Source organism: Triticum aestivum, chromosome 4B, assembly GCF_018294505.1.
Source record: "Triticum aestivum cultivar Chinese Spring chromosome 4B, IWGSC CS RefSeq v2.1, whole genome shotgun sequence".
Lineage (NCBI taxonomy): Eukaryota > Viridiplantae > Streptophyta > Magnoliopsida > Poales > Poaceae > Triticum > Triticum aestivum.
The window spans coordinates 261,038,198-261,062,162 of record NC_057804.1 but is presented as its reverse complement, the minus strand read 5'-3'; the positions used below and the strand labels follow the sequence as shown (position 1 = coordinate 261,062,162).

Below are 23,965 nucleotides of genomic sequence, written 5' to 3'. Positions count from 1 at the left end.
TTCAAGCAGCATAAATTAGATAAAGAGGAATCATAGATGCTGAATGTGTCCACTTGGTCCCAACATTGCTAAAAAGGACATCATTATTTTTCCTTTTTTGTTCCAAAGTTACAAATGAGGAAACAGAATCATAGGAGCCTCTGTGGACACACACCAACAGTGTGCTCTGTAGATTGGCACTGGCTGCATTTGTTTTTCTTCTTTGGGTGTAGCTCCAGCGCCGATTTGTACCGTCGACTCTTTGCCCTACCCTTTGTAGTACACCTTGGAGGATCCCTGGGCACAAAATTATCAGAAGCTTGTGCAAGGGATGCAGCCTCCAACGGGGCAGTAGGACCGTCACGATCACCTGTGTAATAATCATATAAAAAGTTTAGTATTTTTGTTATTGTGCAACCAACACTGATGTTCTGTGCAACCACACAGTACATTTTTGTGCAACTAACTGGTTGCTGTGTGCAAGTTAAGTTGAAAAAAACACCTGCAGTAGCACGGCCTGTCATGGTACTTGGATTGTAGTCGCCTATGGGCAGAACATGAAAAACAAGTTAGATTTTTAGCTTGATCCTCAAACTAACACAGCGCACGCAACTAGGCAGCATGTTTCTGTTTAACTGGGCACTATGATATGTGCAACTAAAGTCACTCACCCTAGTTTTTGTTTTGGAGTCGGTGAAGGTACTAACCTGGGTTATGAGCCCCCTGAGTCCTGCCTGTAGGTCCATTGGGAGTAGCACAAAGGGCACTGCTAGTTGGGCCTGGAGGGGGAGGAGGTCTTTGAGGGTTGGCATCACCTATAGGCAGAAACAGGACAAACAAGTCAGTTGTGTTTATCTTTTTTATGCTCGAACTAACACAGCATGCGCAACTAGGTAGCTTGTTCGGTGCAACTGAGCACCATGATGTGTGCAATTGGAGTTACAGACCTAGTTTGATGGGGAGTTGGGGGAAGGTAATTACCTAGACGACGAGCCCCCTGAGTGCTTCCTGTAGGGCCATTGGGAGGAGCATGCGGGGGAGGAGGTGGCGGAGGATGCCGTGTACAGCCAGGAGGGGGAGGAGGTCCTTGAGGGTTGACATCACTGTTGGGGAACGTAGCAGAAATTCAAAATTTTCCTACGTGTCACCAAGATCTATCTATGGAGAGACCAGCAACGAGTAGAAAGAGAGTGCATCTACATACCCTTGTAGATCGCTAAGCGGAAGCGTTCAAGTGAACGAGGTTGAAGGAGTCGTTCTCGTCGTGATTCAAATCACCGATGATCAAGTGCCGAACGCACGGCACCTCCGCGTTCAACACACGTACAGCCCGGTGACGTCTCCCACGCCTTGATCCAGCAAGGAGAGAGGGAGAGGTTGAGGAAGACTCCATCCAGCAGCAGCACAACGGCGTGGTGGTGGTGGAGGAGCGTGGCAATCCTGCAAGGCTTCGCCAAGCACCACGGGAGAAGAGGAGTACTTGGGAGAGGGGGAGGGCTGCGCCAGAACTTCGTATTGAGCTCCCATGCGCCTCCCCACTATATATAGGGGTGGAGGGGCTGGTTTCTTGCCCTCCAAGTCCATTGGGGCGTTGGCCAAGGTGGGAGGAAAGAAATCCCATTATTTCCTTCCCCACCGATTGTTATCCCCCTTTTTTAGGGATCTTGATCTTATCCCTTCGGGATATGATCTTATTCCTTCTAAGGGGGGATCTTGGTGCGCCTTGACCAGGGGTGTGGGGCCTTGCCCCCACTACCCACGTCCATGTGGGCCCCCCCATGCAGGTGGGCCCCACTCCGGAACCTTCTAGAACCTTCCCGGTACAATACCGAAAAATCCCGAACATTTTCCGGTGGCCAAAATAGGACTTCCCATATATAAATCTTTACCTCCGGACCATTCCGGAACTCCTCGTGACGTCCGGGATCTCATCCAGGACTCCGAACAACATTCGGTAACCACATACAAACTTCCTTTATAACCCTAGCGTCATCGAACCTTAAGTGTGTAGACCCTACGGGTTCGGGAGACATGCAGACATGACCGAGACGTTCTCTGGTCAATAACCAACAGCGGGATCTGGATACCCATGATGGCTCCCACATGTTCCACGATGATCTCATTGGATGAACCACGATGTCAAGGACTTAATCAATCCCGTATTCAATTCCCTTTGTCTATCGGTATGTTACTTGCCCGAGATTCGATCGTCGGTATCCAATACCTTGTTCAATCTCGTTACCGGCAAGTCACTTTACTCGTTCTGTAACACATCATCCCGTGATCAACTCCTTGGTCACATTGCGCATATGATGATGTCCTACCGAGTGGGCCCAGAGATACCTCTCCGTTTACACGGAGTGACAAATCCCAGTCTCGATCCGCATAAAACAATAGATACTTTCGGAGATACCTGTAGTGCACCTTTATAGTCACCCAGTTACGTTGTGACGTTTGATACACCCAAAGCACTCCTACGGTATCCAGGAGTTACACGCTCTCATGGTCGAAGGAAGAGATACTTGACATTGGCAAAGCTCTAGCAAAAGAACTACACGATCTTTTGTGCTAGTCTTAGGATTGGGTCTTGTCCATCACATCATTCTCCTAATGATGTGATCCCGTTATCAACGACATCCAATGTCCATAGCCAGGAAACCATGACTATCTGTTGATCACAACGAGCTAGTCAACTAGAGGCTCACTAGGGACATATTGTGGTCTATGTATTCACACGTGTATTACGATTTCCGGATAATACAGTTATAGCATGAATAAAAGACAATTATCATGAACAAGGAAATATAATAATAATACTTTTATTATTGCCTCTAGGGCATATTTCCAACAGTCTCCCACTTGCACTAGAGTCAATAATCTAGTTCACATCGCCATGTGATTAACACTCACAGGTCACATTGCCATGTGACTAACACCCAAGAGTTTACTAGAATCAGTAGTCTAGTTCACATCACTATGTGATTAATACTCAATGAGTTTTAGGTTTGATCATGTTGCTTGTGAGAGAGGTTTTAGTCAACGGGTCCGAACCTTTCAGATCCGTGTGTGTTTTACAAATCTCTATGTCATCTCCTAGATGTAGCTACCACGCTCTATTTGGAGCTAATCCAAATAACTGTTCTACTTGGAGCTATTCTAAATTGTTGCTCCATTATATGTATCCGGTATCTCTACTCAGAGCTATCTGGATAGGTGTCAAGCTTGCATCGACGTAACCCTTTACGACGAACTCTTTTACCACCTCCATAATCGAGAAAAATTCCTTAGTCCACTAATTTCTAAGGATAACTTTGACCGCTGTCCTGTGATCCATTCTTGGATCACTCTTGTACCCCTTGACTGACTCATGGCAAGGCACACTTCAGGTGCGGTACTCAGCATGGCATACTGTAGAGCCTACGTCTAAAGTATAGGGGACGACCTTCGTCCTTTCTCTCTTTTCTGCCGTGGTCGAGCTTTAAGTCCTAACTTCGTACCTTACAACTCAGGCAAGAACTCCTTCTTTGACTGGTCCATCTTGAACACCTTCAAGATCATGTCAAGGTATGTGCTCATTTGAAAGTATTATTAAGCATTTTGATCTATCCTTATAGATCTTGATGCTCAATGTTCAAGTAGCTTAATCCAGGCTTTCCATTGAAAAACACTTTCAAAATAACCCTATATGCTTTCCAGAAATTCTACGTCATTTCTGATCAACAATATGTCAACAACATATACTCATCAGAAATTCTATAGTGCTCCCACTCACTTCTTTGGAAATACAAGTTTCTCGTAAACTTTGTACAAACCCAAAATCTTTGATCATCATCAAAGCACACATTCCAACTCCGAGATGCTCACTCCAGTCCTTAGAAGGATTGCTGGAGCTTTGCATACTTATTAGCATCTTTTGGGATTGACAAAACCTTCCGGTTGTATCACATACAACCTTTCCTCAAGAAAATCGTCGAGGAAACAATGTTTTGACATCCTATCTGCAAGATTTCATAAATAATGCAGTAATCGCTAATATAATTCCAACAGACTCTTAGCATCGCTACGAGTGAGAAAATCTCATCGTAGTCAACTCCTTGAACTTGTCGGAAAACATCTTAACGACAAGTCGAGCTTTCTTAATGGTAATTCTTACCATCATTGTCTGTCTTCCTTTTAAAATCCATCCGTACTCATTTGCCTTACGACCATCGAGCCATTCTGCCAAAGTCTTCACTTTGTTTTCATACATGGATCCTCTCTCGGATTTTATGGCCTCAAGCCATTTATCGGAATCCAGGCCCACCATCGCTTCTCCATAGCTCGTAGGCTCATTGTTGTCTAGCAACATGACTTCCAAGATAGGATTACGTACCACTCTCAAGTAGTACGCATCCTTGTCATCCTACGAGGTTTGGGAGTGACTTGATCTGAAGTTTCATGATCACTATCATAAGCTTCCACTTCAATTGGTGTAGGTGCCACGGGAACAACTTCCTGTTCCCTGCTACACACTGGTTGAAGTGATGGTTCAATAACCTCATCAAGTCTCCACCATCCTCCCACTCAATTCTTTCGAGAGAAACCTTTCCTCGAGAAAGGACCTGATTCAAGAAACAATCCTTTATTGCTTTTGGATCTGAGACAGGAGGTATACCCAACTGTTTTGGGTGTCCTATGAAGATGCATTTATCCGCTTTGGGTTCCAGCTTATCAGCCTGAAACTTTTTCACATAAGCGTCGTAGCCCCAAACTTTTAAGAAACGACAACTTAGGTTTCTCTAAACCATAATTCATACGGTGTCATCTCAACGGAATTACGTGGTGCCCTATTTAAAGTGAATGTGGTTGTATCTAATGCCTAACCCATGAACGATAGTGGTAATTCGATAAGAGACATCATGGTATGCATCATATCCAATAGGGTGCAGTTATGATGTTCGGACACACCATCACACTATGGTGTTCCAGGCGGTATTAATTGCGAAACAATTTCCACAATGTTTTAATTGTGTGCCAAAACTCTTAACTCAGATACTCATCTCTATGATCTTATCATAGACATTTTATCCTCTTGTCACGATGATCTTCAACTTTACTCTGAAATTACTTGAACCATTCAATAATTCAGACTTGTGTTTCATCAAGTAAATATATTCAACATCTACTCGAATCATCTGTGAAGTAAGAACATAATGATATTCACTGCATGCCTCAGCACTCATTGGACTACACACATCAAAATGTGTTACTTCCAACAAGTTGCTATCTTGTTCCATCTTACTGAAACCGAGGCTTTTCAGTCATCTTGCCCATGTGGTATGATTTGCATATCTCAAGTGATTCAAAATCAAGTGAGTTCAAACGGTCCATTTGCATGGAGTTTCTTCATGCATATATACCAATAGACATGGTTCGCATGTCTCAAACTTTTCAAAAAATGAGTGAGTCCAAAGATCCATCAACATGGAGCTTCTTCATGCATTTTATACCGATATGACTTACGTGGCAGTGCCACAAATAGGTGGTACTATCATTACTATCTTTTGGCATGAACATGTGTATCACTACGATCGAGATTTCAATGAACCATTCATTTTAGGTGCAAGACCATTGAAGGTATTATTCAAATAAATAGAGTAACCATTATTCTCTTTAAATGAATAACCGTATTGCGATAGACATAATCCAATCATGTCTATGCTCAACGCAAACACCAAATCTCGATGGTAGAGGGAGCGTGCGATGCTTGATCATATCAACATTGGAAACACTTCCAACACATATCGTCAGCTCACCTTTAGCTAGTCTCCGTTTATGCCGTAGCTTTTATTTCGAGTTACTAACACTTAGCAACCGAACCGGTATCTTATACCCTGGTGCTACTAGGAGTACTAGTAAAGTACACATTAACATAATGTATATCCAATATACTTCTATCGACCTTGCCAGCCTTCTCATCTACCAAGTATGTAGGGTAATTCTGCTCTAGTGACTGTTCCCCTTATTACAGAAGCACTTAGTCTCGGGTTTGGGTTCAACCTTGGGTTTCTTCACTGGAGCAGCAGCTGATTTGCCGTTTCATGAAGTATCCCTTCTTGCCCTTGCCCTTCTTGAAACTAGTGGTTTCACCAACCATCAACAATTGATGCTCCTTCATGATTTCTACTTTCGCGGTGTCAAACATCGTGAATACCTCAAGGATCATCTTATTTATCCCTGATATGTTATAGTTCATCACGAAGCTCTAGCAGCTCGGTGGCAATGACTTTGGAGAAACATCACTATCTCATTTGGAAGATCAACTCCAACTCAATTCAAGTGATTGTTGCACTCAGACAATCTGAGCACAAGCTCAACGATTGAGATTTTCTCCCTTAGTTTGCAGGCTAAGAGAATCGTCGGAGGTCTTATACCTCTTGACGTGAGCACGAGCCTGAAATCCCAATTTCAGCCCTCGAAACATCTCATATGTTCCGCGATGTTTCGAAAACGTCTTTGGTGCCTCTACTTAAACCATTTAACTGAACTATCACGTAGTTATCAAAACGTGTATGTTCGATGTTCGAAACATCCACAAACGACGTTTGGGGTTCAGCACACTGAGCAGTGCATTAAGGACATAAGCTTTCTACTGTTCGCATAATCGCTACTATCAACTTTCAACTATATTTTCTCTAGGAACATAACTAAAACAGTAGAACTAAAGCGCGAGCTACGACATAATTTGCAAAAGGTCTTTTGACTATGTTCATGATAATTAAGTTCATCTTATGAACTCCCACTCAGATAGACATCCCTCTGGTCATCTAAGTGATTACATGATCGGAGTCAACTAGGCCGTGTCCGATCATCACGTGAGACGGACTAGTCATCATCGGTGAACATCTTCATGTTGATCGTATCTACTATACGACTCATGCTCGACCTTTCGGTCTCCGTGTTCCGAGGCCATGTCTGTACATGCTAGGCTCGTTAAGTTAACCCTAAGTGTTTTCGCTGTGTAAAACTGTCTTACACCCGTTGTATGTGAACGTAAGAATCCATCACACCCGATCATCACGTGGTGCTTAGAAGCGACGAACTGTAGCAACGGTGCACAGTTAGGGGAGAACACTTCTTGAAATTGTTGTAAGGGATCATCTTATTTACTACCGTCGTTCTAAGCAAACAAGATGCATAAACATGATAAACATCACATGCAATCAAATAGAGTAGTGACATGATATGGCCAATATCATATAGCTCCTTTGATCTTCATCTTCGGGGCTCCATGATCATCTTGTCACCGGCATGACACCATGATCTCCATCATCATGATCTCCATCATCGTGTCTTCATGAAGTTGTCACGCCAACAACTACTTCTACTTCTATGACTAACGCGTTTAGCAATAAAGTAAAGTAGTTTACATGGCGTTCTTCAATGACACGCAGGTCATACAATAAATAAAGACAACTCCTATGGCTCCTGCCGGTTGTCATACTCATCGACATGCAAGTCGTGAATCCTATTACAAGAACATGATCAATGTCATACATCACATATATCATTCATCACATCCTTTTGGCCATATCACATCACATAGCATACCCTGCAAAAACAAGTTAGACGTCCTCTAATTGTTGTTTGCATGTTTTACGTGGCTGCTATGGGTTTCTAGCAAGAACGTTTCTTGCCTACGCAAAACCACAACGTGATATGCCAATTGCTATTTACCCTTCATAAGGACCCTTTTCATCGAATCCGTTCCGACTAAAGTGGGAGAGACTCGCACCCGCTAGCCACCTTATGCACCAAGTGCATGTCAATCGGTGGAACCTGTCTCACGTAAGAGTACGTGTAAGGTCGGTCCGGGCCGCTTCATCCCACAATACCGTCGAAACAATATTGGACTAGTAACGGTAAGCATATTGAACAACATCAACGCCCACAACTACTTTGTGTTCTACTCGTGCAAAGAATCTACGCAATAGACCTAGCTCTGATACCACTGTTGGGGAACGTAGCAGAAATTCAAAATTTTCCTACGTGTCACCAAGATCTATCTATGGAGAGACCAGCAACGAGTAGAAAGAGAGTGCATCTACATACCCTTGTAGATCGCTAAGCGGAAGCGTTCAAGTGAACGGGGTTGAAGGAGTCGTTCTCGTCGTGATTCAAATCACCGATGATCAAGTGCCGAACGCACGGCACCTCCGCGTTCAACACACGTACAGCCCGGTGACGTCTCCCACGCCTTGATCCAGCAAGGAGAGAGGGAGAGGTTGAGGAAGACTCCATCCAGCAGCAGCACAACGGCGTGGTGGTGGTGGAGGAGCGTGGCAATCCTGCAGGGCTTCGCCAAGCACCACGGGAGAAGAGGAGTACTTGGGAGAGGGGGAGGGCTGCGCCAGAACTTCGTATTGAGCTCCCATGCATCTCCCCACGATATATAGGGGTGGAGGGGCTGGTTTCTTGCCCTCCAAGTCCATTGGGGCGTTGGCCAAGGTGGGAGGAAAGAAATCCCATTATTTCCTTCCCCACCGATTGTTATCCCCCTTTTTTAGGGATCTTGATCTTATCCCTTCAGGATATGATCTTATTCCTTCTAAGGGGGGATCTTGGTGCGCCTTGACCAGGGGTGTGGGGCCTTGCCCCCACTACCCACGTCCATGTGGGCCCCCCCATGCAGGTGGGCCCCACTCCGGAACCTTCTAGAACCTTCCCGGTACAATACCGAAAAATCCCGAACATTTTCCGGTGGCCAAAATAGGACTTCCCATATATAAATCTTTACCTCCGGACCATTCCAGAACTCCTCGTGACGTCCGGGATCTCATCCGGGACTCCGAACAACATTCGGTAACCACATACAAACTTCCTTTATAACCCTAGCGTCATCGAACCTTAAGTGTGTAGACCCTACGGGTTCGGGAGACATGCAGACATGACCGAGACGTTCTCTGGTCAATAACCAACAGCGGGATCTGGATACCCATGATGGCTCCCACATGTTCCACGATGATCTCATCGGATGAACCACGATGTCAAGGACTTAATCAATCCCGTATTCAATTCCCTTTGTCTATCGGTATGTTACTTGCCCGAGATTCGATCGTCGGTATCCAATACCTTGTTCAATCTCGTTACCGGCAAGTCACTTTACTCGTTCCGTAACACATCATCCCGTGATCAACTCCTTGGTCACATTGCGTATATGATGATGTCCTACCGAGTGGGCCCAGAGATACCTCTCCGTTTACACGGAGTGACAAATCCCAGTCTCGATCCGCATAAAACAATAGATACTTTCGGAGATACCTGTAGTGCACCTTTACAGTCACCCAGTTACGTTGTGACCTTTGATACACCCAAAGCACTCCTACGGTATCCAGGAGTTACACGCTCTCATGGTCGAAGGAAGAGATACTTGACATTGGCAAAGCTCTAGCAAAAGAACTACACGATCTTTTGTGCTAGTCTTAGGATTGGGTGTTGTCCATCACATCATTCTCCTAATGATGTGATCCCGTTATCAACGACATCCAATGTCCATAGCCAGGAAACCATGACTATCTGTTGATCACAACGAGCTAGTCAACTAGAGGCTCACTAGGGACATATTGTGGTCTATGTATTCACACGTGTATTACGATTTCCGGATAATACAGTTATAGCATGAATAAAAGACAATTATCATGAACAAGGAAATATAATAATAATACTTTTATTATTGCCTCTAGGGCATATTTCCAACAATCACATATATGCATAACTGGAAAAAATAAGTTAGCTGTGTTATCTTTGATGCGTGAACTAACACAGCGTGCGCAACTAGGCAGTATGTTTTTGTCCAAGTGGCTACCATGGTGTGTGCAACTGGGCACAATGATGTGTGCAACTGAAGTTACACACCTAGTTAGATCAGGAGTTGGGGCAGGTAATTACCTGGATGATGAGTCCCCTGATTGCTGCCTAGAGGTGGAGGAGGTCCTCGAGGGTTGCCATCATCTGATGGCCCCGTTGCAGCAGTCGGTTTTTTCCTTTTCTTGGACTTGTTCAGGTGGCCGATCTCGGTACGTGCTGCACGCATATGCTTGTATACAATAGCTTGTGCTGGATCAGAACCACTCGCAAACTTTGCTAGTTTCCAAAAATCGTATATCATGTTCCTCTCCCTTATCTGCTTCTTTGATTGAGGAGGCATTTCATCCGGTTTCTCATAACCAGTCCCTGGAGCACTAGGTACAGCAGTAGGTGTCCACCGTCTTAGCAGGTACCTTTCCGGTATGACATCAACGCCAACATGGGTGAACACCTTGAGGATGTGGCAACAGAGGATGCCGTCCTTGTCCATTTTACAACACTCACACAAATAGAAACGCTCCTCCACCCTTGCCTGCACCAAGTAGTTTCGAGAACCATATTTCGCAACAAATTCCTGGTTCGGTCTGAGCTCAAACACATCAGCACCAACTTGGAATGCATTATAACGTCCAATCAGCTCAAACTCTTCTCTAAACTTGCGGTAAAGGTCTCTAGTATAGGTTTTGTAAGCTTGCTTCTCTATTGGGAAGTTGGACCACAACTCAATCTCAAGGTGTTGTGTCCTGTAATCATTGCAGCCTTCCTTGGCAATGATGTGGTTCTGTATTTTTTCATATTGCTTGACGAAATTCAACATTGAGTTGTGTGGGTTCACATATCTTTTAAGGACGGCGTTGAACCCCTCACTACGCTGTGTAGACTGGAGGAAGGGAAAGAACCTGTGTTTGAAGTAGCACGGCACCCAAGTTGACCTGTATTCGTACAACTTCTCAAAGTGCGTGTGTGCCATAGCCTCATACTTCATCATTAACCCAGTCCAATTCTGCTCAAACTCATCTATAGTGAAGCTGAAGTCAACACACTTGTTGAAATCATCAGAGAGTCCTGGATTCCAGCACAGCAACCAACCAACCTTTTCCTGAGCCTTTTTCATGATGTGCCATCGACAACAATGGTGCACGGTGATTGGAAAGATGCTCTGTATTGACTGCCTCATCGCACCATCCTGATCGGTGATGAAGTTGTCAGGAGGTTTGCCATCCATAGCCTCTAGGAATGCTCCAAAGACCCAATCAAAGCTCGATGCCAACTCCTGCCTCACAAACGCGCAACCCAGCATGAAAGATTGGCCATGTCGGTTTATTCCTATGAAGGACGCGAACGGCATATTGTACAAGTTGGTCATGTAGGTGGTGTCAAACGATATGCAATCGTGGTACGCCTCCGCATAAGCTTTTCGAGCTAAGCCGTTCACCCAAAATATGTTGACAACTCTGTCCTCTTCATCATATTTCACCTTATAGAAGAAGTCTGGATCGGTTTTCTGTATATCCTTGAAGTGCGCAATTGTCTCAATCAGATCACCCTCCTTTGTGTCATCTCTACGGAAACTTGTACAAAGATTTGTTATTGCCTTTGGTCCGAACGGCACCATCATCTCAGATCCATAGAACTCTGCCATTACATGCATCATTCGTCCTGCATAATACAAAAACAAACAGTATATCCTTTTTTTAGTTGCACAAATGCGCACATCCAGCTGCACAGTAATAGGACACGTGTTGGCACAGAAGATAATCACAGGAAATGAACACCTAGCTGCACCTTTTTAAAAACACTTTGCAGTTTTTGCATACAGGACATTGTGTATTTGCACAGTAAAGACAATCTAGTTGCACAAGAAGCACCCAAAGTGATATATAAAAAGCATGGGAAGTTGGACAGCAGTTGCATAGTTAAGCCATTTCAGTTGCACAGTAGTACCATAACAGTTGCACACTGGACTGCCTAGAGGAAAACTTAATTCTTCAAGGGATATAGAAAAACACCACACCTGTAGTCAAGTTGCAGTTATACAAGATGCGCAGAAACTCCTTTTCATCAGGTGAGATGCCTTGGTGGGATCTCAAGTATTTGGACAATGAAGGTTTGTTCACGAGCGGATGATTGTGGTCACGAACAAAGTGCGTCACCTCCCATCGCCCATCTATCAGCTTTACCAACATTTTCGCCTTGCATTCAGTCTGCTTTATTGTCTCACGTTTGCGCTTCTTCTTCTTACTAGTACCAGCATCCTCTTCAGCAAATATTGAAGGTTCTTTTTCCATCTCGTCATCACTGTTAACAGATGTTGGATCCGGAATAGGGTCCAGGTAAGGAGGAGCCTCAGCTCCTCCATCATCAGCTTTGGGCTTCTTGAACTTGTTGCAGCAAAACTGTTGTTTTATCAATTCATTGGTGCGGGGTGTCCGTCTAGATGTGTTCATCTTGATAGAGAAACCCATCCGTAGTGCGTAACTGTTGTAGTGATCCTTAGCAATTTGAAGGCTGTCAAATCTCATGCCAACATAGGGTTCCATAGGTTGAGAACCAGCCTCATCCTCTCCTTCTTCTACTTGCACAGCTCTGTCAAAAGCCCCAGCTTCTAGCTCAGTCCTGGTTGGACCAGGAACATTTGCCTCGGTTCCTGTGTCATCAAGAGTATGGCTCTCTGACTGCAAAGACACCATTACAGGGGCACCACGGGCTGATGACTGGCCTGCCACATTGTCATGGCCCGTAGGGTTACCATCACGACTTGCCTGCGTGTAGTAAACAGATCGACCATTTTCTGTGCAGTTTCTTTGTTGTATGCTGGGTTGCTGCTGATCCATATCATGAGGAAGCTCATTGAGATCTGGAGGCAACTCATTGAGATCAAGCATTTTTTCCCTTGTTTTTGGATGCTGCCACAAACTCCCTGCACATATAAAAAAAGAAGAAATTGATGTCATCAGTTGGTAACCACAGAAAAACTGTGTTTCAAAACAACCTAAAAGCAACATGACCATAGCATAATCTTTTATTATAACAGTTATGAATTTTTTGTTTGCACAGAGTTGTTATGTTAGTTGCACAGTTTGCAGTAAATAACTGGCAAGAGCATGACTTCTTTTTGCTACAGAGTTTTTCTTACCTTTTCTCTTTTTGTTTTGTTGCAATGATCTGTAGGTTTCCGTTTCGCAAGGAGCTCTTTTCAGATTTTTCTGCACATAATTGGATGCTACATTTGAGAAGGAAAATCCAGGTGAAAGAAGAAAAAAGAAAGAAGAATTGGAGGACAGATTATATTTATATGTTTTTCATCGCCGTTTATGTTTCTAGATATGGTATATTTGAACATATTAATATGGTTTGCAATAGGCGTGGGACCAGAATATATGCGTGGGACAAGATTTGTGCGTGAATATGTTAATATGGTTTGTGGCTTCATTAGCCATGGACAAAAGTTCCTATGTTTTTCCTGTTGCACTACAGATTTTTTTGTTTTCGCTAGAATAGACGTCTCAATTTCCAGGATTTCCACTTGGCCAGCATACATATTCAGTTGGACATTCAATCTCTATTCCTAATGGAGCAGTTGGTAGTTTCCCTTTCAGATTTTTTTCGTCCCACCTCACCCGGTTTTTTTTGGTACTTCTTTGGTACTTCCTCCCACCTCCCACCCGTTTCATTTCGCTGTTTTTTTTCGTCCCTCCCCTACCCCACCGATTTAGTTTCGCGTCACCCTCTCACACAACGAAAAAAATCTTAACGGATCATAACTTTCCATGCGTCACCCTCCCATCAATGCAATTTGATTTAGGAAACATATAATAAATTTTAAGGAAACAAATAACAGACTCTAAAGAAAAATCCAATTTTAAGGAAACAAATCAATCAATCCATCCAAATCAAACGATCCATCTCATCAATGCAATTTGCTTTAGGAAACATATAATGGATGTGAAGGAAACAAATAATAGACTATCTAAATCAATCGATCCATCCCATCAATGCAATTTGATTTAGGAAACATATAATAAATTTTAAGGAAACAAATAACAGACTTTAAAAAAAATCCAATTTTAAGAAAACAAATCAATCGATCCATCCAAATCAAACGATCCATCTCATCAATGCAATTTGCTTTAGGAAACATATAATGGATGTGAAGGAAACAAATAATAGACTATCTAAATCAATCGATCCATCCCATCAATGCAATTTGATTTAGGAAACATATAATAAATTTTAAGGAAACAAATAACAGACTTTAAAAAAATCCAATTTTAAGGAAACAAATCAATCGATCCATCCAAATCAAACGATTCATCTCATCAATGCAATTTGCTTTAGGAAACATATAATGGATGTGAAGGAAACAAATAATAGACTATCCAAATCAATCGATCCATCCCATCAATGCAATTTGATTTAGGAAACATATAATAAATTTTAAGAAAACAAATAACAGACTTTAAAGAAAAATCCAATTAACTAATCTCTACTCTTAAAGGCCCCTCGATTGATTTTTGTCCCTCGCTTCCTTTCCCAGCACTTATACAAATGGAAGGAATTATAATCCACCTATTTGTTCTCCTATATATCCGTGCAGGCAACACAACATAAACCGGTGAAAAAAACACTCACCTCGCACGTCCCCCTGCCTGCAATCCCGAAACGCCGCCATCGCTCCAGGCTCCAGCCTCCGCCGTCCTACATCTTGCCCCTCTCCAACCTCAGAGACCTCCGCCACCGCCGCCATCTCGGAACCCCAGTTCAGGGCAGGACTCAGAGAGGGTGTGGCTGTGGACGACGCTGCCGCCGTCGCAGAATCCTAGGGCAGGGCGTGGTCGCGTTGCGGGCAGCGCGAGCGGCCGTGCGTCTCCCCCGTCAGGCTGTCCTCGGCAGGAACTCGGGACCTCCTCCTGACAGAGCTAAGGCCCTCCGAGGTCCAAGTCGCTCTGCGGCGTGCACAGTAATCTCCCCGGCCTACTCTGTCTTCACGTCAATGCTCATGTGCTCCGACCCTCCCCGACCCCTCCCAGCAAGCAGCAGAGTCTCTCGGGTTCGAGCTCCACCGGGCCGCCGGCGGCGGCGTCCATGTTCGTTGGGCAGAGCACAACGCTAGGTTTGAAATTCACCATGATGCTACTGATGAGGCTCTCCTTCTCCTTTGTTTCGTCTGGGTTTTTTCGTCCCCCCTCCCACCACCCCATCTCGTCTGAGTTTGAAATCAATAAGAGCAACACAAAGTCTAGGTCCCTGTCTCGGTGGCAGACGGAAGGAGAAGAAGGATTGATATGTATGAGAATATTAATATTGAACTCTTAAAGTTAATGTGGCCCCGTTACAACGCACGGGCGTTCTTCTAGTGCTTTTAGTTGGCTAGAATAGATGTCTCAGCTGGCCAGGTTGCATTTTTTCAGTTTTGTGGCCAACATGCATGTTCAGTTGGACAGTTAATGCATTCAGTTGGCTAGAATAGATGTCTTAATTGTCTAGAATAGATGTCTTAGTTGGTCATCAGTTTTTGGCCAACATGCATGTTTAGTTGGCCAGAAAACATGTTTTTTATTTTCACATATACTACATTTTTTCCAAAGTGTTCATTCAGAAACATGTATTGCCAGATATATGTTTAGTTGGCAGGATACATATTTAGTTGGCCAGGATACATGTTCAATTGGCTGGGATGCATGTTTAGTTGCACATTTATGAATTTTTCGTTGCACATGTTCAACAAAGCATTGGGCAGTCAATTTTTTGTTCATTTTGCAAATAATAACTAGAAGTTGGCTTTAATCATGTTTTAATTGGCCAGATAACTCGTTTTTAGTTGGCTTGTTTTAACACATCCAGGTGGTAGTTTTTGGCATGTTTAACACATCCAGCATGTTTAACATCTGGTGTGATGTGCCAGATTCACCTCTTTTTTGAAGCAGATTTTCCATGGATCCATGGAGAAGGGGAAAGTGAAGAGGTGCAGAGAGGGCTTACCTGCTCGATCTTATTGCCTGGTGTGGCTCTGACCACCCTGCCCTTTAGATCTTCAAGCAGCTCCTTGTACTTTGGGGCTCCCATGGCGGCTGTGTAGGAGGAGGAAGAAGGGCTGGGGCGATTGCGTTTGGATCTGTTTCTGGCGTGCAAAAGAAGAAGAAGGCAGCGTCGGTGGGGCTGAGGCGTGGGGGCGAGAGATGGCGTGGATTCTGCAACCTGGGCAGATCCTCTTTCTTTTGTGAGGAAGAAGAAGATAGCCAGGGCGCAGTTTGGCGAGGAGGGTGCACGTGATCCCGCGGGGCATGGTTTGGCGAGGAGGGTGCACGTGATCCCGCGGCCAACTAATGAACGGGGCAGTTGCCTTTTTCGCTCCGACGGGCAGGGACCACGTGGGCGAGTGGGCGACTGTTTCCTCTTTTCGCTCGAGGGGGGACCAGGTGGTTTCCTTTTTCTGGTGGCCACTGGCTAGCGATCCCAGAGCGGCCGGCCGCCCACTAGACACGTCCTAGGTTTTAGGGCCTGGTTTGAAATTAGACTAGGTGCAACTAGCGGGTAGTGCGCGGCGGCACGCCGCACAATATGGATTGTTAAGTTATTTGACTTTTTGTCATGTTTGATGAGTCCTTAGTTGCAAAGTACAGTAATTCATAGGTACGTGCAAAAGTGATCTACAATAGGTTGTGATAATGGCTACTGAATATAAAATCGATAATGGCTTCTGGATATATAGAATTGCAAAGCACATGAGATGTTGATCGTCTAGTTGGATTTGTCTCTATGGCAACTATGGACTCCCCGCTAGGTAGGAGAAACTTCCCAACTATTTATTTATAAACTGATTGTCTTGCATAATTTTGGACATTGATGCAACGGTGATCAGATACTATCATTACACTGTAGTCAGATTTTCTTTCTGTGGAGTGCGCCTAGAGCTGCGGCGTGGACCTGCCGGCAAGGTTGGCCTCGGCGATGAGGTGGTACAATGCGACAGCTAGCTCTTGTGCGTCTGTTGCCCGTGTAGATGATCTGTGTGTTGTTCCTAGGAAATAAATGATGTACAATTAACAGGGAAAGGACATAACTTTCATGGATAAAAAAACCTGCTCCCTGAATAGGGCAGCTACATGTGAAGGAAAGGAAAAGAAAGGCAAAATCATGAAGAGAAGCATCAGTTAAAATTAAGTTCAATATGTCTATTTTCTACTTGGGAGTTCAACATTTGCAATTACATCCCTTGATTTAAAATCAAACATTTTCAGAAGTACAAAACTGGGATGAATGCATGCTCCTGAATGTAACACAATGCAGAGATTATGTTTCCTTTTGCAGGCATGCATGTATGTAGACATGGATGACAGAAAAGGTGTTTCTTCTTTCGATGAAGAAGAATCATAGATCTCCGACCGCAGCTTAAGTTTGGAATTTCTGTTGACCCCAGCCTGTTAAAATTTATACATGCATATCAACCAGTGGAACTCCTCACTTGGGGGAGCTGCGGCAGGCCGGTGGGTACCTCATGGGATGTGGGGCAGGCCGTCCCCACGCTCTCTACTGTTTATGTAGCAATTCGCCTTGTAGTCTGAAGCATATGAACTTGTATCAGCATCTATATGTTTATGTCCCTATCATTTTATATTTGGATAAAATTATTACTGAATAAAATAGCATCAAGAAAAAAAACAAGAGGAACATATGATCAAAATGCGGCCTGTTAGTGTGCTAATATGCATCTTTGGTGGTACTTTTGCTAAAAACTGAGTGCCCTAATGGAAGTAAGTGCAAACAGGAGAAAGTTTGACAACCATACACTGGCTAAAAATATAGTACAAACTTCACTGACCCTGCTGAAGACGAAAACATGAGGCTGGATGAAGAAGCTGCTCCACAGTACTCAAGGATCTTGGTGAGAGACGAAAACTTAGAGCTTCATAGAGAAATTGCATGTCTGAAGGTTGTAGATAGGGCTAGTCAATCAGTTCAGGTACAAAATGGGCCCCACACTGCAGTAAAATGAACTGAAAGGATATCTTCTGAACTATAAAAGCTCGACTTTCTCTAGCAAGTGGAACATTCAGAGTTATACCTATTGAGTAGATTTCCAGGCCTGACAGTATGCAGTGTGCATGCGAACTCGACCTCAACTTCAGAGGTGGCCACACGACCAGTCTTGGTGTGCCAATACAAAAGAATAAAAAAATCACATACGATCTTTTAGAATCATAAATTGTAAATTTAGAAATAGAAGGCAAAACATCATATGCATGTACAGTATAAATCTGTTTTCACAAACAATAAGAAAACAACTACAAATATATTAAAAGAGGGAGGGAGCAACATACCTACAAATAAACATATGCCCAAAAAGCAGAATGGACACAACATAGCAATATCAACAAACACACATATTTTTTTATTAATATAAAAAACCATCAACAATCATCATTTACCAAAAACAGATGCATCATGTTGATCTCTGTTCCACTGACTAACAGGGCCGTATTACAGTGTACATGGACATGAAGTATGAGTGTTCACATGGAAACCAAGGTATGCAATTATGATTGGGAACCAACCTTCTAGCCTTTTCTTTGCTTCCAGGCATCAGGGTCAACCGGTATACAACCCCTCCCCATTATGCAAACCAAACCAAGGCGTAATCGTTGTAATTAAAAAGATGAAACCTCGACCACTTATACTGAAGATTGCATGCCACCTTGATACTTTTATGCAGAACCAAGCTCATTGCTTGTGAACATTGCATGATCAAACATAAAATGGAGCAGTTGAAAGAGGACCTCATCGGTCAGTTCAAGCAATACAAAACAAGTCTGATCTTTGGATGTACAATACCTCAGCTTGATCTCATTCTCATTTGTTACCAGATCTTTCTCTACAACTCCAAAATAACCTGAAAGAAGGATAGATAAATTCAGATTTTGTGCCACAAAGAATAGAGTTGGGGTTTGAAAGAAGCTCGATTTCCAGATTTTTTACATCATAGAGCAAGCAAGTTGCAAAGAAGGCATGGACTAGGAACTGAATAAGAGGTTCCATCAGAGGGATCTCTTTATTCAAAAGAAGTGCAGATACTTGCACCCTCTTGACTGACACATCAGGATCAACAAAGCACACGCATAGAGGAATACCCGAACTGAGTAATTGTTCTTGTGAGCATTGCAGTGTATTTGGTGAACAATTTTTTTTAAAGTTTACACATCAATTGTTTTAGACATCTCTACATCAGAAGATAAGGAGGAAAGAAATCTGATAGCACGCCAAAACAACACCAAGATTCTAGTGACGGCATCGAGATTTGGATTCACAGCCATACCTAGCAAACCAACAAGTCTCAGCATTGCTCATGGTCCTTCAATTTCTCATTGCCCCTTCTATTTGGCTCGTCAATCCTTCACTACCCTGCAGCAAGACCTAGGAGAGCCAGAAGGGATATTTAGAGTTGGAGGCGAGTCAAATCGAGAGTTCGACCACAAGAGAAAGAATATGGGTTACCTGGCCGCTGAGTTGCCTTGCCGTTGCTCATCGAGAGTTGTGCTCGCCAAACAAACTCACGGATGGCGTGGACACAGGGCTGGCGCATCGGGAGAATGCAAGGAGGTTCCGTGGGTGTGGTTGGCAAGCAGTCGTGCCATGGTCGGGCTGATGGCTGCGCGGCTATGCACTGCCCCGTGAGAGGAGAAACAGGAGATGTACTCCTCGTCGTGTCCTTTATCTGCGACGGGAAGGAGAGGCCCGCGTCCAAAGCTAAAGAACCCCTGCACCACACAGATGCGTTCACCGTTGCGGGGCCACCGAGGGCAGGACTCGGCGCTGTGAGCGCACGGGGAGCAGATGCAAGGTGGATTGGGGCGCCTTGTCTCTGGCGGTGGGGCGGGCTACGATTCTACGACGTGGTGGTTGATGGTAGCCCCGGCGGCAGGGATCCGGCGGCATAGTTGATAGTTGTTTGGTGGCCTCTATGGGAATGAGATGAGCGAGGAGGAAGAGACTTTTTATATACGTAGGCCGTGGAGCGCTTAGCGAGAAGGATCGAACCGTGCCCTCGATATGTGTGGAGCCTTCTGTAGCGGGGCACGCGTAAGAGAGGTCGCAGGGCAGGTGGAAGAGAGATATAGGAACTAAAGAAATATCTGGAGACTCTGGTCAAAGCGGCACCGCCTAGGGAAAACACACACACGTGATGGAAATCGACCAGATCAAAATTCACGCATAAGACAACAACCAGTAAATACCTCATCGCACGTGTCATTTTCACAGCTGCCATAATTTTTTTCCAAAAAAACAGAAAAATGGAACCCTTACGGGCATAGTATTCTTAGTATATATATATAGAGAGAGATAAGGTTTAGGTTCTCTCCAATTTAGATCGGATGGTCGGAAAAAATAGGCTAGGGGAGTCAAATGAAGAAATTAAAAATATATGAGGATGTTCGGGGTTGATCTGGATGCACCAGTCAGGACTGCCCGGTTGCAAGGGTGGTTGGTCTCGGAATGGCCAAGGAAGAGAATGGAGAAGCGACAACTACCAACAGATGCAAGTTTTTGAAAAATGACGGCAACTAAGTGCCAATGCAATGCGAATGATGTGATGATGAATGCAACAAACAAATGAAACATATGGCAACAATGAAAATAAATGGAAGGCGTCTGGAGCATCAATCTCACGTCGTTACAACTCTCCGCCACTTACAAGAGATCTCACCCCGAGATCGAGAAATGAGAAGAGAAAGAGAAAGAGGTAATACAAAGTGGCTTCTTTGACAAATGAGTGAAACCACGAACCTTGAGAGGCGGAACATCTTGAAAGAAATAATACAATGGAGATGAATGTAACGCCCCGGATTCGATGCGCTAGGTGTCTGCCAGTTATTCGCCGTCGTTGTCATGTCATGTGCTTGCGTGTTGCATTTTATCATGTCATCATGTGCATTGCATTGCATACGTGTTCATCTCATGCATCCGAGCTTTTTCTCCGTTGTCCGTTTTGCAATCCGGCACTCCTATGCCCTCCGGCGTCCCCCTTTTGTCTCTCGTTGTGAGCGGGTGTTAAACGTGCTCGGAATGGACAGAGTTTTGCCAAGTGGCCTTGGTATAGCACCGGTAGACCGCCTGTCAAGTTTCGTGCCATTTGGAGGTCGTTCGGTACTCCAACGGTTATCCGGGTAACCGCAAAAGCCTCTTTTATCTTGTAGCTCAACACCCCTTCAAACTGGCCCAAAACCCATCCCAACCCACTCCATGATCTCGGTCGTTCGATCACGATCGTGTGGGCGAAAACCGTGCTCCATTTGGACTCTCCTAGCTCCCAGAAACTATAAATTAGCCCCTCCCCCCAAAATTCGCAGACGAAATCCTACCCTAACCCTAGCTTCTTCCTCCTCCAGCCGCCGGACATGTCCGCCACCGCCTCCCGCAGCCAACCCGTGCGCGCCACGTCGCCCTCAGCCCGCGCCTCCCTCTCTCTCCTCCGCGCCCGCAGCCGCCGGCCCGCCGGGCCCAGGCGGGGCCCGCCCGGCCCGGTTCGCCGCCCCGCCGCCTCCCGCGGGCTCCCGCGCCTCGCGAAGCCCCGCGTCGCCGCCGCCTTGCCGCCCGGCGCGCCTCGCCGTCCGCGCCGGCCGGGCCGCCGCCGCATCCCCGTCGCCGCCACCGGGCTCCGCCCCTGGCCGCTCGCCCGTGCCGGCGTCTCTCCGCAGCCGGCCGCCCGTCCGCCGCCTCCGCCCGGCGCCATCTTCGGCCGCCGACCCGCGCCTCCATCCGCCACCGCGGATCCCCGCCGCCGGCCGAAGTTCACCGCCCCTCGCCCCCGCGCCTCCTCTCCTTCGCCCCCCGCCAGATCCGGCCGCGGGAGGGCCAGATCCACCCGTCCCCTCCTCCAGCGAGCTTCCCCGACCTCGCCGGCCGCCTCTCCTCCAACTCTGGCGAAGTTCCGGTGAGATCCGCCGCCGCATCAATATCCGTGCAGATCTGAGGTTGACCCCGAATTTTGCCGAAGTCCCTGAGTTTTGCATATTTTTAGCTCCTGTTCATTGCATCATAACTACATGCATACTGCTCTGTTTAACGTGCATAATATATCAAAATGTTCGTTGTGAGATGCTCTACATTCCATTCCATTGCACCATGTTCATTTGAGCTTATCTTGATGCCTGAATCATCATTGCAAGAGTGCTATATAATGTTGTCTGCTGTCTGTTATGAGAACATGTTCATTTGTCATTTTTTCCATGTTTGATGTGTGCATCCTATGAGGTTGATGTCTATATGTGTTTTGTGCTACATCATGCCATCTCTACAGAGGTGCTTGCCATGTATTTTTTTGATTAATGTGGTGACTAGCACAAGCATGCAAACTAGGCTTCGTGATGTTGCTCATTTCAGTCCCTGTTCTGCTATTATTTTTATGCCATGTAATCTTGATGCTAGAGAGAGATCCAAGCATATTTTGAGATACTTCAGTAAGGATGTTTTGAACATATGGTTTTTATCTAGCCATTAATGCCCCTGTTTGCAATTATGGAGTAGTCTAGAATGTCATTTTCTTGCTCTACTTTTGCTATAAAATGTTTCCTGACAGATTATTTACATGTTATTCAATTTTTCCAAGGTTGTTGTAGTTGATCCTTGCATGATATGAACTTGTTCTTGCCTTGGTTAGTTTTATAAACATGTCTTTTGATGATTCTATGCTTATCTTGTCATGAAATGATTTGTGGTGAGTGAATCAAGCTTGTTAAGTAGGGTACTTGCTGTTACTGTTTTGCCAGGCTGAATCTGTTATTTTGTGATGCTATATAAACCTGCTGCTACAAGTCATTCTATGCATAATCTGGAGATGTTCACTAAGGATGTTTTGTTCTACATGTCATGCTCTATCCATCCATGCCCCTGGTTGCAATTATAGGTTACTGTAACGTGTTGTACTCTTGCTCCAAATTTGCTAAATAATGTTGCTGTCAGCCTGTTAACATTGAGTTCGGTTTTGCCATGTGTTTTGCTAGTGATCCATGCACCCTATGAACTTGATCTTGCCATGCTTAGCTTCATAAACATGTCTTCTTACTGTTTATTGCCTTGCCATGCCATGTATTGCTCTGTGGTGAGTGGTACAAGCTCACCAACATGCCTACTTATTGTTGTTCCTGCCATGTATGAATCTGTCATATAACTTTCCATGTTTACATGGGTGCCATCATATCTTCCGATCCTTTTTGGCTCTTGGTCAGTAAAGGACTTTTGTTCTATGCAATTAGTAGGTTCATGACATGACTTTATTGTCCATGATACGTGCCTGTAACATGTTGTTTGATAGCTCTAAACATTGCAACCTGATGTTATTTTCTGCAAAGTCTGAACTGTTATTATTTGCAATTTTGCCATGTGTGTTTGAGTATGTTCTAGTGATTTCTGGAGATAGCTCAGTGTTCATGTTTTGTTATGCTTTACCTGTACATTATGCCCATGCCTTTTGTTTTCTTATTGTGGTACTATAGCATGTTGTTTTGATACTTGCAATATGCCTAGTTGCTGTTTTGGGCAGATTGTTATGACTTGTATAGTGTGTGTGTTGCACCGTTGCTCCGTTTTGAGGATGCTCTATATGAAACTTGCTTGATTCTGCATGTAGTTTCATATTATCATGTTGCATTCATGTTTTGAGGTGTTTGCTTGATGTTTGTATGCATTTTGCATCAATGCCATGTTTAACTTGTTTTGCTCATATCTTCTATGCCGTAGCTCCGAATCTAATGAACTTTATATGTAACTTGACTAGAATCGCGTGTAGATCTTCCTTGTGCATCTTAACTTGCTGTTTAACAACTTGAACATAAGGTTTATTCAGATCTGGACCAACTTCGAAATTTGCATATGAGAACTTACCGGAATTGTTATATGTTGTTCCCGGCCTCATTTAAACTCGCCTTGATGTGTTGCTCTTGTTTGCATCATCTCTTGCCATGAGTAGCCTCATCTAGATTTGTCATGCATCATGCTTGTTGTGCATCATGTCATGTTCATGTGTGGTGTGTTTACCATGTTGTGTGCTTCTTCTCGATAGTTCCCGTTTCGTTGCGATCGTGAGGATTCGTTCGTCTACGCTTGGTTCATCTTCGTGGCTTCATCTTCTTCATGGACTCGTTCT

General features: G+C 44.6%; 1 protein-coding gene and 1 pseudogene across 9 annotated transcripts; both read right to left on the bottom strand.

The window, feature by feature from the left end:
• Positions 1–128: 128 nt before the first annotated feature.
• LOC123094755 (protein FAR1-RELATED SEQUENCE 5-like) lies at positions 129–16,091 on the bottom strand (annotated as a pseudogene).
• A 380-nt stretch (positions 16,092–16,471) lies between these two features.
• Positions 16,472–19,870, bottom strand: LOC123091958 (uncharacterized). Of its 9 annotated transcripts, none has more exons than XM_044513590.1 (7): positions 19,318–19,867; positions 19,139–19,236; positions 18,658–18,715; positions 17,891–17,973; positions 17,648–17,752; positions 17,321–17,386; positions 16,479–16,846 (listed from the first exon to the last, which is right to left on the bottom strand). In XM_044513590.1, the coding sequence occupies exons 2-6, from the start codon at positions 19,161–19,163 to the stop codon at positions 17,322–17,324; spliced, it is 336 nt and encodes a 111-aa protein (XP_044369525.1). In that variant the 5' UTR covers positions 19,164–19,236; positions 19,318–19,867; the 3' UTR covers positions 16,479–16,846; position 17,321. The 9 variants fall into 9 exon arrangements, 3 of the variants coding, with proteins under 3 accessions (XP_044369524.1, XP_044369525.1, XP_044369526.1); XM_044513591.1 differs by lacking the exon at positions 16,479–16,846 and adding an exon at positions 16,964–17,246; XM_044513589.1 differs by lacking the exon at positions 17,321–17,386 and having other exon boundaries at positions 16,472–16,846; positions 19,318–19,870.
• Between the last annotated feature and the right edge of the window lie 4,095 nt (positions 19,871–23,965).

Bases quoted from the DNA above. Each gene is read 5' to 3' on its own strand.
- LOC123091958 (XM_044513589.1), bottom strand. From the start codon at position 19,163: ATGCTGAGACTTGTTGGTTTGCTAG. The intron at 17,974-18,657 runs GTATTGTACATC...TGGCACACCAAG, and splicing joins GAGAATGAGATCAAGCTGAG to ACTGGTCGTGTGGCCACCTC. The intron at 17,753-17,890 runs GTATAACTCTGA...TACAACCTTCAG, and splicing joins CCTGGAAATCTACTCAATAG to ACATGCAATTTCTCTATGAA.